Source organism: Enhydra lutris, unplaced genomic scaffold, assembly GCF_002288905.1.
Source record: "Enhydra lutris kenyoni isolate GAN:26980312 unplaced genomic scaffold, ASM228890v2 scaffoldscaffold45, whole genome shotgun sequence".
Classification (NCBI taxonomy): domain Eukaryota; kingdom Metazoa; phylum Chordata; class Mammalia; order Carnivora; family Mustelidae; genus Enhydra; species Enhydra lutris.
In genome coordinates, this window is record NW_019154129.1 from 7,836,524 (window position 1) to 7,854,469 (window position 17,946).

The 17,946-nt window shown below is 46.7% G+C and overlaps 1 protein-coding gene across 1 annotated transcript in view; it reads left to right on the forward strand.

Annotated features, from left to right (window-relative positions):
* The window catches only part of LOC111156070 (glutamate ionotropic receptor NMDA type subunit 2A), a 368,159-nt gene that overhangs the window by 216,041 nt on the left and 134,172 nt on the right, over window positions 1–17,946 (forward strand). The window contains exon 3 of the mRNA XM_022516657.1: window positions 419–1,011. Coding sequence (XP_022372365.1) covers window positions 419–1,011 — 593 coding nt within the window. The remainder of the gene's footprint in view (window positions 1–418; window positions 1,012–17,946) is intronic.

Genomic DNA, 17,946 nt, shown 5'->3' on the forward strand with positions numbered 1-17,946 from the left:
GGTGCTCCAAGTGTGTCATCAGGACTGTGTCTTGGTGTCCTGATGTTGTCTCTTTTGGCTTCGTTTTCCAGTTCTCAGCCTGGGACCAGATAGAGTTCATTGTGTTGAAACCCCAGGGGCCCCAGAGGGTAGAGGCAACAGGATTAGCCAGAAGCAAAAACAACAGACATCCTTCATGCGCCAGGCTGTGGGATCCCGGTTCAGGGTCTCTCTCCTCTCTTTCTAGTGTCCGTCCCAGAGTGTGGCCTATGGTAGGTGCTCAGGGATGTTCGCAAACACATAGGTGTGTGATGTTTTTGCCCTCCCTTCTCAAAAGGCGTTTTTTTAAGCCTATAAAGACAGATGGTTGTATATAAACCACCTTCTGCCTCATCCTCTGTTTTTTGTTTTTGTTTTTTTTTTTTGCACCTGTTGGCAGGACCCAACATCAACCTTCTTCCAGTTCGGAGCGTCCATCCAGCAACAAGCCACAGTCATGCTGAAGATCATGCAGGATTACGACTGGCACGTCTTCTCCCTGGTGACCACCATCTTCCCCGGGTACCGGGACTTCATCAGCTTCATCAAGACCACCGTGGACAACAGCTTTGTGGGCTGGGACATGCAGAACGTGATCACCTTGGACACTTCCTTTGAGGACGCCAAGACCCAGGTCCAGCTGAAGAAGATCCACTCCTCCGTCATCCTGCTCTACTGTTCCAAAGATGAGGCTGTCCTCATCCTGAGTGAGGCCCGCTCCCTGGGCCTCACCGGATATGATTTCTTCTGGATCATCCCCAGCTTGGTTTCTGGGAACACAGAGCTCATCCCAAAGGAGTTCCCGTCAGGCCTCATTTCGGTCTCCTACGACGACTGGGACTACAGCCTGGAGGCGCGGGTGAGGGACGGCCTGGGCATCCTCACCACGGCCGCATACTCCATGTTGGAGAAGTTCTCCTACATCCCCGAGGCCAAGGCGAGCTGCTACGGGCAGACGGAGAAGCCGGACACCCCGCCGCACACTCTGCACCAGTAAGCGGGCCATCTTTGCTTGTCTCCCGAAACGGGACCAGAGTTTTGTTTGTTTCTGTGCCTGTTTGTTTGTTTGAAAACTCAGAGCAGTACATACATATACTCCCTGCTGAAAACCTGCCCTGCAAAGAGCGAATGCTTATGGGATTCTCTCCGATTGGCTCTCCTCTCCTCTCTTCCCCCCGACTCCTCTTCTGTTTATAACTTACATCCCACTTTGTTTTCTGCAACTTTTTTTTTTTAACTCAACAATAGACCTTGGAAACCGAGACCTGTGTCTGTACCCATCTGTGTATCTCTCTCTCTCTCTCTCCATATTCTGTCTGTAGCTACAGCTCAAGTGTGCCTGTGTGTGTATGCATACATAGAGATGGATTTTCTTTTTAAAGATTTTATTTATTTGACAGAGGGAAAGAGATCACAAGTAGGCAGAGCAGCAGGCAGAGAGAGAGGGGGGAAGCAGGCTCCCTGCTGAGCAGAGAGCCCGATGCGGGGCTCGATCCCAGGACCCTGAGATCATGACCTGGGTCGAAGGCAGAGGCTTTAACCCACTGACCCACCCAGGCACCCCTAGAGATGGATTTTACATGCACATACATACACATCATGGATGGATGTACATAGATGTACGTGTGTGTACGTGCATATGCACAGACATGCACACATGAAGGTATATAGATAATAAGTACGTGTAGATGTGTGTGGGGGTGGGCGGGTGGGTGGGCGTGTTCTTTGCAACCTTCACGTTGCATTTCTCAACAGGGAGATACTGTGATTTATTTACCCAGTCACCATAATGATAGAAAATCTAAGTTGTCTCAGATTTTGCTCCCCATGAGAAACGAAGCGGCCTTGATGGTCATCCCACAGGTCTCCAGACTGGGTTCTAGGCAGCTCAAGTTGGGGGTCACAGAACACATGCATGTAAACATCCAAGTACTTGTTGGCAGACTGTCCTGCCAAGGAACTGTCCCGATCTGAATTCACACAAGTCACTCAACTTCCCACATCCTCACCAGCGTATTACACTTTGGGAAAACTGCCCACGCTGGGCCTTCCATCCTCTGTTGGACTGTGTGTCTCAATGTCTTCCCTTCTTTGGTCCTGTCTTTGTGGGTCATTGGAAATCTTGGCAAATAACGCTTCGAAGACGGCGGTATATTGCATCCTATGGACGTATCCTGATGTAGTTAACTCCGCCCGTCTTGGTGGGAATTTCAGTTTTATGTTGCTGAGAAGCGTCATTGGTCTTCGTGCCCATCATTATGGCACAGCTGTTGACAATTAGAATGATCCCTCCTGCACCCCACTCTGCATGCTTTTGCCTGATGTTCGATGATTGAATGCACGTACCTTCGTTTCCTCAGATGACAAGCAGCACAGCTCTGTGATGAAGGCATGGGGCTCTTGGGGTAGATTTGTCAGGGTTCAAATCTTGTCCACTTCCTGTATGCCTTGGCCGGTCACTTTGCCTTTCTAGGCGTCCGGGTTCATTGCAGAGGGATGATAATAGCACTACTCCATCTAGGCGGTGCGTCACAAACTTGAGCACACATCGGGATCACCTGGAGGGTGATTTGTTAAACCACAGGTGGCTGGATTTCACACTCAGAGTCTGTAATCCAGGAGCCCTGAGGAGGGCTCCCAGAATTTGCAATCCCAGCAGGGCTCCTGGGTGATGCTGGGATTGCTGGTCTGCGGATTGTGCCCTGAGAACCAGCGTTCTGTGGATTGAGCTCAGTATCAAATAAGGTGATGATTGGAGAGTACTGTGTAGCTCAGGGCCTGGCACCCGGTGGTGACTGACTGACTGTCAGAATGACCAGAGAGGTGGGTTTTGGTCATCAGAACTTAGAGTCAGCCGACGAGGTTGGGTTATTATCAGCAGAATAATACGTCACTCCCCAATGTCTCTGGAAGGTTTTAGGAGTTTGAATCTGCTACAGTTCAGGATCATCTCTGAGCGGAGTCTGGAGACGTGTTGAGCGTGCGTCTATGTGTGTGTTTATGGGCTAGAAGGATTATGGCTCTTTAAAATCGGTATACACCTGCAAAATGAACTCTTGAGTTAAGAAATTGTGGTCCTTTTGCAGTGTTCCCTTCCCCTCTCCTCATTCCCTCCTTAGGGATCCTCTTTCTACACTGCCACTTCCAGCGTCTTAAAATAATTGTCTAAGTATCAGGAAGCAACTCTGATGCATCAGTATGAAGCATGGAAGCCTCTTAGGGAGGCAGGATTGCTGTCAGCCCAGTGACAAGGGCTGGGCTAATGAATGCTTCCTTCCCATAAGAAGTGCCCTACAGCTGGAACAGTCACAAATGTATAATTTTGATGAAAACATAACTCAATTTTACAGCAATTGAGATATAATGTATACAGGAAGAGGAATTTGAGAAGGATAATTGTCAAGACATGCAGAGCCCCTTCCAGTGACCACCCTGAATTCCATTCCTTAAAAAAAAAAAAAAAAAAAAAATCTGCTCTGAAATGCTGTCAAGCTATTTCTAGGACTTATGCTCTGAAGGCAGCAATTTCGTGGATGGTGTTTGAGCCCTAGAGTAGCTGGGCATCAGGTGGGGGGAGCCGTCATCCACTGCCTGGTGTTTCATGAACCGTCCCTCCATCCATGGGGCTCAGCTGGCGCTCACCCGTGTGTGAGGCTGGACCGTGGCACCAACAGTGGCTCCTTACCACACTTGCCCACTGTCCCAGTGTTTCTTAAACTCCCCCGGGAAGAAGAGATGCTTGCCAGGCAAGGAAGGGACTGGGAACTGGAGAAAGCCCCAAATGGCCATTTTTCAGAACAGCATTAAGGACAGTGCTCTCTCTCCATCCGTCATTCCTTCCAGCCAGTAGACCCTGTGTTGGCCCCTGGAACACGGACAGGAATGAAGATAGAATTTCTCAAAGAATGAAGAAGGAGGAAATCTGTCTCATGACGTACTCTGGGAACAGGGACTTTTTAAAAAAATACTAGGGGAAGAAAAAAATAAAAAGAATAGTACAGAGTCTGATAAAACACCCACCCCAACACTCATCACAGAGAACAAAGATGAACATGTCACATTTGTTTCAAAATTTTAAAAGAAATAAAACATTCCTGATGATGTAACAGTCCTGATTATATCTCTCCCGAATCCCACTTTCTTCCCTTCCTCTCCTCAGGAGGAAAGAACACTGGCGGGAATTTGGTAGGGACCAGATCTGTGTGTGTGTCTTGTACTTCTCATCTAGATGTCTGTGACACCTTAGATCCAATACACAGTTCATTTTAATGCCCATAAATGATGTCCGATACGTTCAAATTGCCTTGGCTTCAACCTTCGGGTTCAGGATGGATCTCGGAGGACACTTGGCCTTCTCGCATATTCATCGTGCTTGGGCTTCTGTGCTCGGTTGTGTAAGTGTTGTCATGTTTGTTTGATCGTCACCCCCACTATGGACATTCACGTGGTCGATGGTAAGGGGTCTTCATTATTGGATCCATGAGCTCGTTCAGCGGAAGCCCAGGACTCTTGAGTTCCAGCTTCTGCCAAGCATGCGGTCGCCAGGTAGCTCTCATTACTCCCACTTTGTGGAAAGGAGGATACACGTAGTTTCAGAAGAAGCTCAGATGAATTTACACAGTGGGTATCCTGGTACGTTGCTGCGGGGATCCGGGGTCCGGCTTGGACTGATTGAGCGCACCATCTTGGAAGCAGTGACACATGTCCTTCTGTGGTCTTGAGGGACATGGCGTGTAATCTCCCACCCAGAGCTTGTGCGCACAGGATGCCGTAACCATGACTTACTGCCTGCGATGGGGGACGTGGTAGGAGAGTCAGCTTGCTGAGGATGACGTGGGCCTGTTTCTGTCCCTGGGATTTCAGGGGGAAAAAAAGGTGGGGACAAGGGGAAAATGTTCTTTAATATTCCTGGTTTTACAGAAGGCACTTTGAAAAGAGCAGTCAGCATTTTATAAAGTTCAAAAATAGCTCAGCCATGTTATGTAACCTTCTTGCTGCTGCGAAGTTATTAAACATCTGTCCCTTCCCCGAGCGTCGGGTGTATCGCTGTTAACTCCTGGAACGGTGACGTAGGTCAGTATCTGGAATAGAGGCTATTCTGTTCAGTCCTGTCCCAAGCGTCCCTCCAGGACGCTGGTGGACAGGGCCCCCTGGGAGGCAATGTAGCCTCAGCGTGAAGCATCCGGCACTGAAGCTTGTCTGCCTGGGTTTGAGTCCCGGCTCTGAACTCTTCTAGATCCAAGGCTTTGGACAAACCCCTTAATTCCTCCAAGTCTGCCTCCAGAGATATAACATGGGGACCAGAAAAGTGTGTGTGTGTTACCCCGGAGTTTATAAAACAGTTTATAAACCCTTACTCCTAGGGCAGAACTTGCAAATATAAAATTGTGAGTGAGACCGATGTATCCGCACGCCATAGTCCACAACATTGCCATTCATTCATTCCCTAGAAAGGTATTTATTACCTGTGTAAGCTAGATGCCAGCTCTCCATAGATGGCAGGGTAGGGAAAGCCCCATAGGAATATGGGGGCAGTCAGTGTTGCCACGCGTCTTGCTGTCTTCGAGATGTGCGGGTCAGGGGACCGACCGTTCCATAGTAGAGGCTCATCGCACCAGTTGGAGGTACAGAAGGAAAGGGAGGGTCCTCCTGGGGAAGCAGAACCCCTAAGAAGAAGAGGACTAGGATCGGGATGACTCGATGCTCTGCTAATATGTCCCACACTTCTTCCTGGTGGCTTTTATTCCTTCCCCCAGTGCCGTAGCTCTGGTCATACTCGATCATACTCATGCTGTGTCTGGGTTTGAGCTTGTAGACCCAGGAGAAGTTCCTGTCGCATGTTAGGCCTACAGTTCTATAGGGCATGGAACATTACTTGTGTGTTGTGAGTGGTGTGTGTGTATGTGTTGTAGTTTTCTCATTGTACCAGAATTAAGTGAAATCATATGCAAAACATCACTGTGCCTAACATGTAATAGACATTTCACAAAAAACAGTCTTGTCGCTATTGCCATCTGTATGGTGATGGTCATCATTATTATTTCTTTGATTTATACTTGTTACACCGCAGGCTGTTCACAGGCAGGGGAGGAAGCAATAGACTTCTCTCTTGTTTTTTAACGGTGGAGTGATGATATGTGTCCTGTGGCTCCCATTTTGGTGAAGGGGACAGGATGTGGAGAGGTGAGTGCGTTGGAAGGCAGGTGCTCAAGGACATGTATATAGCACAGATGAGTGGGAAAAGAATAACTTCTCCCAGGAGAGTTACGGATTCAGATTGAAAGAAGTTACTTGGCTTTAATTGATGATACCTGGCTTGACCACTTACGTATTTTATATTAACTTCTTGATTTATGAAGTGAGGCTTCTACATCAAGAAGCAACAACACGGTAAATGATGACCCTGACAGGAAAGGAAATGGAAGGAAGATATATACGTGCATGTCAGTTTAATTGACATGCACGTATATATCTTTGATACTTTTTTCCTACCTTCATTTCTCAAACAATCATGGAAAAGTTCCTGGCTTAATGACCCATTGAGAGACTTCACTAACCCGGGTTGGCGTGGTTTTATTTGATAGTCAGAATTATCACTGTGGGTTTCTTTTTTTAATGCCAGGAAAAGAGCCGCTCAGTTAAATCTCAGAGCTTGACCAGAGTTAAAGCTTCCCTGGACGAATGAGATAACTCTTTGCCAATATTTATCTGTGGGATCACCGTAGGCTCAACAGACATTTCTGGCAGTGGCATCAGGCACCCAGGAGACCAAGGCATCCTGTGGCTTGTGCTCTCAATCTGGGACTCCACTCGGCAACGGTATGGGGAAAGGCTGACCTTCAAAGTAAATCCACAAGAGACGTGTTGAAATGAGATAGGATAAGATCCAGGGGCATGTGCCACATGGAGGGCCCAAAGCACATTCCAGAAGGCTGTGTGACTTTGTGAAACGTGGCTTTGGACGGTCCCGTGTGCATACCCTCACGTCCGGGTTATCATGGGCAAGTTCCTTAACTTCATGCAGCCCCTGCTTCCTTGACTCTAGACACAGATGGTTGCATCCCTAGGGAACCGTGGTGACATTCAAATGCATGTGATATTCTCAACCAAACATCTAGGTTATAGTTGGCACCCACAGATGTTAATTGTCTCCCTTCCCTGGGCCAGAGACACAGCTTGATCTGCCCCCCACTGTGTCCTGATGGACCCGTGAGAGGTGGACGGTGCTCCCCGGGCGTCCAGCCTGACAGCTAAGTGAACAGCCTCTCTTCAGCATCATCTCTGTTTGTGGCCTCCCTCCTGGAACACAGACGTCTCTTTGTTGGCCGGGAGTCAAAAGGACCGTATGCCAACCCTGCCGTGCAAGTCAATCATTTCCAACTGGCACCCAGTGACTAGCTCGACAAATGGTGGAAACCCGATGCTGGCAACTTGAAGGGACCAGAAATTGGCCCTGCCTCTACCTTGAGGGGAAGGTGGCTTGGGTTGTTCTGAGGTCACGCGGGAAACACGCCCGTTGTTCACATTTGCCTCAGTCCAGATGCGAGTGTTTGGATTTGGGGACTGGCATGCCTCACAAAAAGATGTGTCGTGGGTTGAACACTAGGAGAGTTTTTATTTTGAAACTTGTTAATTTGGTGACATCCAGTAATAATTTGCTGCAACTCCCTTCTGTGAAAAGATGAAGCAAAGAAAAACACTGTGTTCATTACTCTGGTGCCTGCTGACAGGCAGTATACTGGGGGCAGAGGCTCTTAATGTGTTAGGAGGCCAGTTAGGGGACCGTGGCACAGTCCAGGAGAGAGCAGACGGTAGCTTGGACCGGAGTAGCGGCTGTGTGTTCAGGGAGACGTGGCTGGGCTTAATGCATGTTTTGGAGTAAAATGAACAAGACCCAACCGATGAATATGAAGTGTGAAAAGAGATCAAATAACCAATCATTTTTCACTTGTACAGCTGAATAGATGGTGGTGCCTTTTACAAAACTGGAGAAGAAGCAAATTTGGGGAGGAGGAGGAGGTCAGGAAGAACATCTAGCCTTGAACATGCTCAGGGGAGCACATCTAAATGGAAATCTCAAGTAGGCAATTGAAGAGGAGAGTCTGATTGTGGACTACAAAACGCAGTGCACGGAGCGGGAGCTTATGAGTGGTGGTTAAAGCCCCGGGATTGAGTAAGGTCACCGAGCCGGGGGAGGGGGATGAAACATCAGAAGAGGGACTAGACTCAAACCACGTGGGATATCGCAGTCATTGGCAAATAACCCCCGAGGGAAAGGAGAATCCTGGGGAGAAAGAGTTGGGCTGGGAACTTCAGCTGCCTTTTTTTTCCCCCCATGGAGACTGTCTATCCACTGCTTCTGTTACGGAGTTTGGTGGGTATCTATACAGTGTCTGCCGTATGCTAGACATCGTGGCAGGTACAGTGGGCCTGGCAAACATCTGTCATCTCTGGCTGTTGCTAATATACCTGGAGTTACTGCTCCCGAGGAGACTTAAATGATCCTACCAGCAGTTTTAATCAACACATGGAGAAAGTAAAACTTACCACATGATAAAACTTATCACAGGCCTGTCATCAGAGCAGCGAGGTCTTGGAGTCCTAGGAAACCAGTACCATACTCGGCCGAAGCCACAACACAGATGACAAGCCAAGCTTTAGATCAGCAGAGGTGAGGAGGTGACACTTCCAGAAGGAGGAGGGAAAAAAAATTCTCCACCTCTGCTTTTGCTTCCTTCTTCACATGATCTGGAAAACATCCAATATCACACAAAACAATAAGTTAAAAAGTCTTTCCACCCAAGGGAGGTACAAGTGACATAGCATGAAGGGCTAGTTTATTTACAGGCTGTCTTTTGTTTGCTGTCCTGGAAGAGCGTCTGTGCATCTTCTTGCGTGTAGTATAGGATAGGAGCCCTCCTTGTCATCTCTTCCAGGTGGGAGCTGGCCAGCCAGAAAGGGCCTTTTCACTATTCTCTGCTTCTATCCCCTTGCTTCTCAGCTTCCCCACAGAGGCTGCCTGCCTGCGGGTGTGACTGAGTCCTTCTGCAGCCTCCTATTGCCTCAGTACCTGTCCTGGATCCCAGGGATGGAGGAGTCACTAGGAGTCACTGTTAGGTTGTGGTGCTAACTAGGTTTGGCACGGGCACAGGAGGCCAGCCGTGTTATATTCCAGGGCCCACAGTTTGGGGACTAAACTGGCTGATCTGCTGATGCCTGGTGTACTCTTCTCCAAATCCCCATGGCCAGTTCCTGAGGATTTGTTTCATTCAGTTAAGTCCTGTCCAAAAACAAGGAATAAATACACACACCACTCCGTTTCCTGTGTGATGGAGAACAGCTCTCCTGAGACATGGACTCGTTTCCACTTTATTTCCATCACTATTAGTAAAAGGAACTTTTAACAATTAAATTAAGTACATCATTATGTGTGTGTTGGGGAGGGGAGAGAAACTTCAAGTTGCATAAGTTACGTGGTAGAAGTGCATATACTTTAAAATGTGACTAATGGAAATTTTAAAGTACTCTAATGATACAACCTGTCATGTATTAACTGCCTCCTATGTGCTAGTCACTTTAAATACATTATCTTTAATCCTTAGAGATGAATTAGGCTTTTTTTGCTGCCCGTAACAATCAGTTAAATTCAGTTACGTGATAGAATTATCTGATTGGAATTCCATAGCAGGGTGGGCTTCAGATACAGTATGATCAAGGTTCTGGCTCTTTTTCCTATGATCTCTTGACTGTGTTCTTTGGAAATTATAGAATCTTTGTTATCAGATTATTCCTTTGTGACCTTAAGCTGGCTGTCAGCAACACCTGACTTCTTTGTTTATGGCCATATTAGGTCATGTGCCCATCTTTGGGCCATAACAGCCATTTTATAAATGCCATGTATCAACTGGCTTAATTCTGGATTCCCAGTCCTATCACTGAAAAAGCAAATGGGATTGCATTAAACCAAACCAGACCTACTTTAAGAACTGGGGATGGGGTCAGTTACTGCCAAAGCCCATGGAGTCTTGAAGGAAGCATGAAGTTTCAACCAACATGAATTCTGTTAAGAACAAGGAAGAAGGTGGCACCTGGGTGGCTCAGTGGGTTAAGCCTCTGCCTTCGGCTCAGGTCATGATCTCAGGGTCCTGGGATCGAGCCCTGCATCGGCCTCTCTGCTCAGCAGGGAGCCTGCTTCCCCCTCTCTCTCTGCCTGCTTCTCTGCCTACTTGTGATCTCTCTCTCTCTGTCAAATAAATAAATAAAATCTTAAAAAAAAAAAAAAAAGGAAGAGGAAAATGGTACCAGAGAGAATACCAGCAGGCCAAATTATAAATCATAAAGACTCACATTACAGAAGAAGAAACTTGGGAACCAGAGAAGTAACGGAATTGACAAAAGCCACACAGCTAATAGAACATAAAGCTAGAATTCAAATCTAGTTTTGTTTGGATCTAAATCCCATTATACTGCTTCCTGTGGTTGCAAATTGACCTGAAGTTGTGGTATTTTCCTATTTTGTTTGACCCCTAGGGTATTTTTATTTTTAGCAAAAGTTGAATAACTCCCGTCATTTAAAAATTGAAAGATGTTACAAAAAATACATTTTCAGCTAATGTTGAAGAAAATATGAAAAAACCCGTGATGATAATTCCACATTCCTATCTGAAAGTCTTAGAGGTTGGGGCTCTTGGTGTTGAGATCCAAACCCTTCTTCCCTCCTGGAGAAGCTGGGAGTCGTGGGTCTCACCCTGACTAAATACGGTGAAATCTGCTTTGTAGAGTGTGGGGTTTATGGCAAGAGCATCTCGGCCTTTCCGACCCATTCTTATGTGGGCCTTTTCTTGCTTACTTGATGTATAGGAAGGAGTCAGGAAGTTAGTTTCTGGATTTCTTTTAGTGTAGTTCTGGATTTGGCGTGTATGGGCAGAGGTGAGTTCAGGACCCTCCTTTACTGCTATCTTTTAATGGAACTTTCTTCCTCCCCAGAGATGGTAAACTAGGTGTTGTCAAGAATGCCAGCCCATTTCCTCTTAGTCCCCACCTGGACCACTTACATATTCCTACTACATCCATGGCCTCTTTAAGCATTCTCCTTTATCACAAGGTAACTTATATTTGCTTTATTAACTTTATCTTGATCATTCTCATTTATTATCATCACCAAAATAAGAACGTGATGAACCTTAAGGCTGGTAGATATTAGAATGAGTGGTAACAGGAAGTTTTGGTATCTTGCCTCCAAGGATCATTACGCTCTGGTCTGTACAGCTAAGTCTCTGGACATGGTAGGTCTCTCTCACTCTGTATGCTTTCCTCGTGGCTGGACATTCATTCTGGTGAAATCACATTAAAAAAACTGCTGCTGTGTGATTCTCTGTGACCGGAGGCCCTGTAGGATTGGAGAGGGGCCTCTAATCTCTCACTCACATTTACTCAAAGCAAAACAGGCTTTTTAAATTCTGGCTGAGGGTGCCTAGGAGGCAGTCATCAGGGACTAAGTGGTCATTCCAGGCAGCCCTGGGTCATAAACCTACTTTTCTGTTCAACTTACAGATGGGAGTTTGAATTGTTTGTGCCTGCGGTGACTTTGCCCAAAGACAGGAACTTACGGAATTACCCAAGGGGGGTTCTCGCCCATCAGTTTGGATTAAGTTGTAGATGTTCTTGTAAAGCTGGAAGAAAATACTTGTGTTCTGGGTGGTGATGGGGCAGGGGTCCTGCCTTTTGCAATACCTCCAAGTCTGTCAAATAAATGGCAGGCCAGTAGGCAGAGAGGCAGGCAGAAAAAGAAGGGAAGCAGGCTCCCCATTGAGCAGAGAGCCCGATGCGGGGCTGGATCCCAGGACCCTGAGATCATGACCTGAGCCGAAGGCAGAGGCTTAACCCACTGAGCCACCCAGGCGCCCCAGGCCTCTTTCCTTCTAATAACAGTGTGGTGGTGGTGATGATGGTGATGATGATGATGATGATGATGATGGAGATGAACAACTCCAGGACCTCGTCCATCTCATCTGTGTTCACCACTACCTAGCATAGCGTGGGCACTTTAAGCGTATGTCAGTGGGTAACGATAGTTGCAAACACAGCACTGGCTCTGATCGGGATGCTGTGTTAAGGATATTTAGAAGAGGGGCGCCTGGGTGGCTCCGTGGGTTAAGCCGCTGCCTTCGGCTCGGGTCATGATCCCAGGTCCTGGGTTCGAGCCCCACATCGGGCTTTCTGCTCAGCAGGGAGCCTGCTTCCTCCTCTCTCTCTGCCTGCCTCTCTGCTTACTTGTGATTTCTCTCTGTCAAATAAATTAAAAAAAAAAAAGGATATTTACAAGAGTTACTTTATTTTATCCTCACAACAACGTCCTGAAACCCGTGGTACTGTTATTCCCATTTTTGCATGAGAAAAAAATAATCTTAGAGAGAAAAATGACTTTCCCAGGGTCATGTAGTGGTGGAAACAGGACCAAGATTGCCTCTCTGACTTGAGCTCCCTCTGGCAGCCCTGGGAAACGACATTCGAGGTGTGTTTTCAGGAGGCCCTCGGGAGCCTTGGCAGTGCTGCAAAGAGGGTATGAAGATATGCCCGTTGTGGGCAGGAGTCCTTGCCGTGTCTTGCAAGTTAACTTGCCACAGGAATGCAGTCACTGCACGGGATTTCATTTTATAAACCACCAGACCTTCCTGAAAACGTTAATACTCTTACCATCAACATCAATTATTGTTATTGTCATTCACATAGAGATCGCCGTCGGTGTTGCCAAGAAAAGAGCGAGTGGAGAACAAAGGGGAGAAATTGACCTTTCCTGGGAGAATTTTTATGAGAATAGTCAAAGGCTTAATTGCCGAGTCATCAGCTCCCTTTAAATTAGTTCTAGAACGAGTCCCTTCAGACTTTGTGCATCTCTGAGTGTCAGTAGATATTAACTGGAGGCAAAGAATTGAACAAAGACACGTTAGCACAGGAGCCTCCATAATTCCGATGAGGCAGAAGGAAGGAAATAAAAGGTGGAAGGGCAAAGGGAAGCCCCTATTCAATTTGACACTCGGCACGCGGCAGGTCGTAATGGGGTGGCCTGCCTTGATTTTTAAGTTGTGCAGGGGGCCACCCTGCTGGAGGAAGCCATGGGGCCGGCCTCTAAACCACTTGCAGAGCTCGGGTTGAAGAAAGCTTCCGCTTTCCAAACAGAGCCTTTCTTAAATAGACTCTGAGCTCCGAACACAGGACGAGGAGAACGTGTTTGTCTTCTGCCCACTAGGTGAAAACAAAAAACAGAACAAACAGAACAAAAACAGTCCCTTGGCACCTGTTACCCACATTTGTCTCCTGCCTGCACCTCATTCTGTCCTCTGTCCATTCATTCATTCATGTGTGCCTTTGTTTCCGTTCATGTAGCCATCCGTGCGGTCAACCCTGTAGAAGGAATGAGACACAGACGGCCGTGATCACAGCAGGCAAGCCCCCCACCCCGGGAGCTCCGGTGCTGGTGGGGAGACCAGAAATCAATGATGACACGTATGATGTCAAGTTAGGGTTGACATGGGATAGGACGAAAAATAGGGTGGGGCAAGGGGATAGAGAATGAAAGAGGTTATTTTATTGTATTTCTTTTTTTATTTACTTTTCCAGTATTGATTTTTTAAAAATTTTTAACCGAAATTCAATTTTGTTAACATCGAGTGTATTATTAGTTTCAAGGATAGAATTTAGGGATTCTTTAGTTGCGTACAATAGCCAGTGCTCGTTATACCAAGTGTCCTCCTTAAAGCCCATCACAAAAGGGGTTATTTTATTTTTATATTTTTTAAATTTATTTGAGAGAGAGAGAGAAAGAACGCAAGCAGGGGTAGTGGGAGAGGCAGAAGCAGGCTCCCTGCTGAGCAGCGAGTCTGATATGGGGCTCGATCCCAGGACCCCGGGATCACAACCTGAGACGAAGGCAGACCCTTAACTGAGGGAGCCACCCAGGCGCCCCTCCAAAGGGGTTATTTTCGATACAGTGGTTGGGAAGGTGACATTTTGGCCAATATCTCATGAAGTGAATAAGAAATCTATGTGAAGATCTGGGGAAAGAATGTTCTGGATGGGGGGACAGCACAGGCAAAAGACTGGAGCTGAAAAAAACTGCTTGGTTGGTTTGAGAAGCAGCAGAAGTTCCGAGTGGCAGAAGCAGGATGGGTGAGTAGAACATGCCTTGGGAGAGGTAGACCAAGCTGTAGAGTTGTGGAGGCCATGGTGAAGGTGTGGGGCTTTGTTTCAAGTGTTATGGGAAGGTGCTGGAGAGGTTTAGTAGGAGAGTGAAGTAGGCTTCCCTGGGGCAAACCCTGAGCCTCATTCGTTTTTTCTCTTCCTGGTGCCATTTCTTTTCTTGCTTTGAAACAAGGCACTTGCTTCTCCAGATTCCATTCCTTTCCTCCCTCATTATGCAGCCTATGGTGTGGGCAGGCCCTATTTGGCCACAGCCAACAACAACAAAAAAATAACCCCTCCATCTTTCTGCACCAGTTGTTTGATGAGTAGGCATGAGATCTGAGGTGGTCTAATAGGTCATATATCATTTCTATCTCTTAATATGGGAAATGTGCAGATGTGAAGCCTAGAATTTCTGCTACCATTTCCCACCATTAAAGAAATCAGGCTGAGGATAGAGGTGATTCACACATAAGACAACTAAGAAAAGTATAGTATGGATAACAAACCAGAGCCATGATCACACCACACCTGAAGTCCACCCTGTCACTGATCTTTTCAGATGTTAACCGCCAGACTCCCTATTAGTGTAAGTTGGTTCAAGTTTGTTTCCTCCTATTTGGAACCAAAATCCTTTTGATGGATATGTGGATTTGGCAGCTAATCTCTAGTATTATGCTAATTAATCCTATATTATGCCCTTTAAATTACTGTGGTTGCCTTTGGTAAAGCTCGATTTGACCAACAGCAGATTATTATAAATAAAAATTTTAGAAAGATTATTTTACACAAAACACAATGGCTCTATAATTGCAAACAGAAAACTCCTTGATGGACAGGATTCGTGCTTGGCAATATGTTTATAGCCTTTGGGGATTCCAGCGTATAAATCCACAGCCTTTGGAATCAGATCCCAACTTTTTCTGCCACGTATTAGCTATGGGACCTTGAACAAATAACTAAATACATCTGGACCCCATTCTTGTCATACATAAAATGGAGATTGTGCTGGTCCCCACTCATGGCGGGGACTCTGAGAATCCAGTAAGGCATGAAAAGCATTTAGCTCGATGCCTTGTACATGTTCAGTGATGATGTGAATGTTTTTGCATAAGAATAGAATCCTTGGAACGACCAACGAAAGTGGGACGAAAAATGCCACCTAGATGGCAGGATTGTTCTGCATAGCTTAATTAAGTGTGTTTCATTATTCTAACTCCCTGGGGCTTTTGAAGGAAAAATAGATTATTAAAAATTGGGGAGAGTCATCTCATTAAGAGAGTAGGGAGGAGGCTGTCCTTAGAGGGGAAACGAGGAGGCAGTGGTGGAATTGTGGAGTCGAATGCATTAGTGTTGGTGTTAACTTCCTTCTTAAATGATAAATGTCTACACGGAACCACAGAACCATAGCTTTCTGGAGGACTTTGTTAAATGCCAGAAGGACTTGAGTCCTCCGTAAGAGTGAGATGTTACTATACTGTACATAATCTAAGACCCACGCAATTATAAAATGATATTTATGTGAAAAAGGTTAACACATGGGGCATCTGGGTGGCTGAGTCGGTTGGGTGTCAGACTCTTGGTTTCAGCTCAGGTCATGATCTCAGGGTCATTAGATTGAGCCCTGTGTTGGGCTCTGCGCTCAGCATGGAGTCTGCTTGAGATTCTTTCTTGTCTCCCTGCCCTTCCTGCTTATGCTATCTCTCTCTCTCTCTCTCAAATAAATAAGTAAAATAAGCAAAGCCAGAGGAAGTCATTCCAGGCAAAGGGAACAGAGTGTGCAAAGTCTCTGAGCTGGGAAAGACTTTGGTGCATATAAGGAAATGAAGAAAAAAATGTGAGGATGGTAGACTCAGTTCTGGGTCATTCTGATGAGGAGGCCACACTGCCTCCGCAAAAGGGACTGTTGCGTGAAGGGCACGAGGGGACCATGGAGCAATGGCTGTTGCCTTCTCACGTCAAGAACTTACTCCTCAGAAGATAATTCCTCTCAGCCATTCACTGACCAGCCCCACCCCCGTACGGTTACAGCAGGAAGAGGTATTTGAAGAACTTCCACAGGAGATGTGTTGGGGGAGGGAAGCCTGCCTTAAAGGGTTTGGAAAAGAGAAAATGGCGAAAGAAGAGGTTGGGGTGAATGATGCTTGTTGACTTGAGCTAGCTGCTAGTCAAAGCTGCTTCTTGGGCCAGCTCCCAGCCCCCAACGGGATCACGAGATATCTCTGTCAATCCACTGAGTGGAAGGCACATTACCCCTGTGGTTCTTAAAGTCGTGCCTTTTAGCCCCGAATGGTTTCCTCCAGCACCTTTGTTCCCAACAGGAGGTGCTGAAAATACAGGAGGAACGAGAGGGCCCGGATTTACAAATGGCTGCAGATTCAGGGTATAGGAAAAGCTCCCACTCTCAACCCCTTGGGCCCCCTGGGAGGTTGGGTGGCACTTTAATGTCACTTTCCTTTCTGCTTTTCCCAAGGCTTCACGTCCTGAAACTTTGTGCTGTGTGGGAGGATCTATGACTAATGGGACCATCATTCCGCCTGATTCTGCTTCTGCATAGACACGGTTAATAACTGTCACAATAGTATTACTTAGAGCGCGTGCGATTCATATACAAAGGTCCCTTTCTCCTTGTAACAGTTCTATAAGTCACACGTTAGACATTCCCAAGTAGCAAGTGAGGGCAATAAAGTTCACAGAGGTGACGGGTTGTCATCAAGATCACACAAAGACAGTGACCCAACTCTCTGCCTCTCAATCCAGGAGATAAAAGGCGCAAAGTGGTGGATGTGGGATGTGGTCCCACCTCTCTCAACCCAGGGGATGTAGAGATGTCAATGAGTAAGAGGAACTATGGAATCACCTCTACAGTAATGGGTGTTTATCGAGTGCCTGGCCCCCTCTGCTAGGTTCTTCCTACTAATTAACCAACTCAAGCCTCATAACGCCGCCATGAAGTAGGTGCTGTTATTTTGTCCATTTAACAGATGAAGAAGTTGAGGCTCACAGAGATAATCCACAGACCCCAACAGTTAGTGGTGACTTACATTGCTTCTCCTGAGGACATGCTTTTGTTTTACAGGCATCACACCAATTCATTGTACTGAACATATTCCTGGTTGTGGATTTCTTGGCTTGCTCTTGGTTATTTAAAAAAAAAAAAAAAAGGAAGGGGCGCCTGGGTGGCTTAGTAGGTTAAGTGTCTGCCTTCCCCTCAGGTCATGATCTCAGGGTTCTGGGATTGAGCCCCGCATGCGGCTCCTTGCTAAGTGGGGAGCCTGATTCTCCCTCTCCCTCTGCTGCTCCCCACCCCGGTCCTGCTCTCTCACTCTCTCTCTGTCTCAAATAAATAAATGAATAATTTTTTTAAAAAGGCAGAAGTTTTAGAAACAGGATGGCATTATGCTCTTTCCACATAAGCAAATGGAAACAAGTCATAGAAGCAATTACCTTGGGGTGCCTGGGTGGCTCAGTGGGTTGAGCCTCTGCCTTTGGCTCGGGTCGTGATTTCAGGGTCCAGGGATGGAGCCCCGCATCGGGCTCTCTGCTCAGCGGGGACCCTTCTCCACCCCCCCACCTCTGACTGCCTCTCTGTCTGCTTGTGATCTCTCTCTCTCTCTCTGTGTGTCAAATAAATAAAATCTTTTAAAAAATTGATAAATAATCAGACTGTGAAGCTGCCTTCATGGAAAAACTCGTTCCTGTGTATTTTCCACTGGAATCAATGTTTGGGTAGTTGCGTGGGTCCCT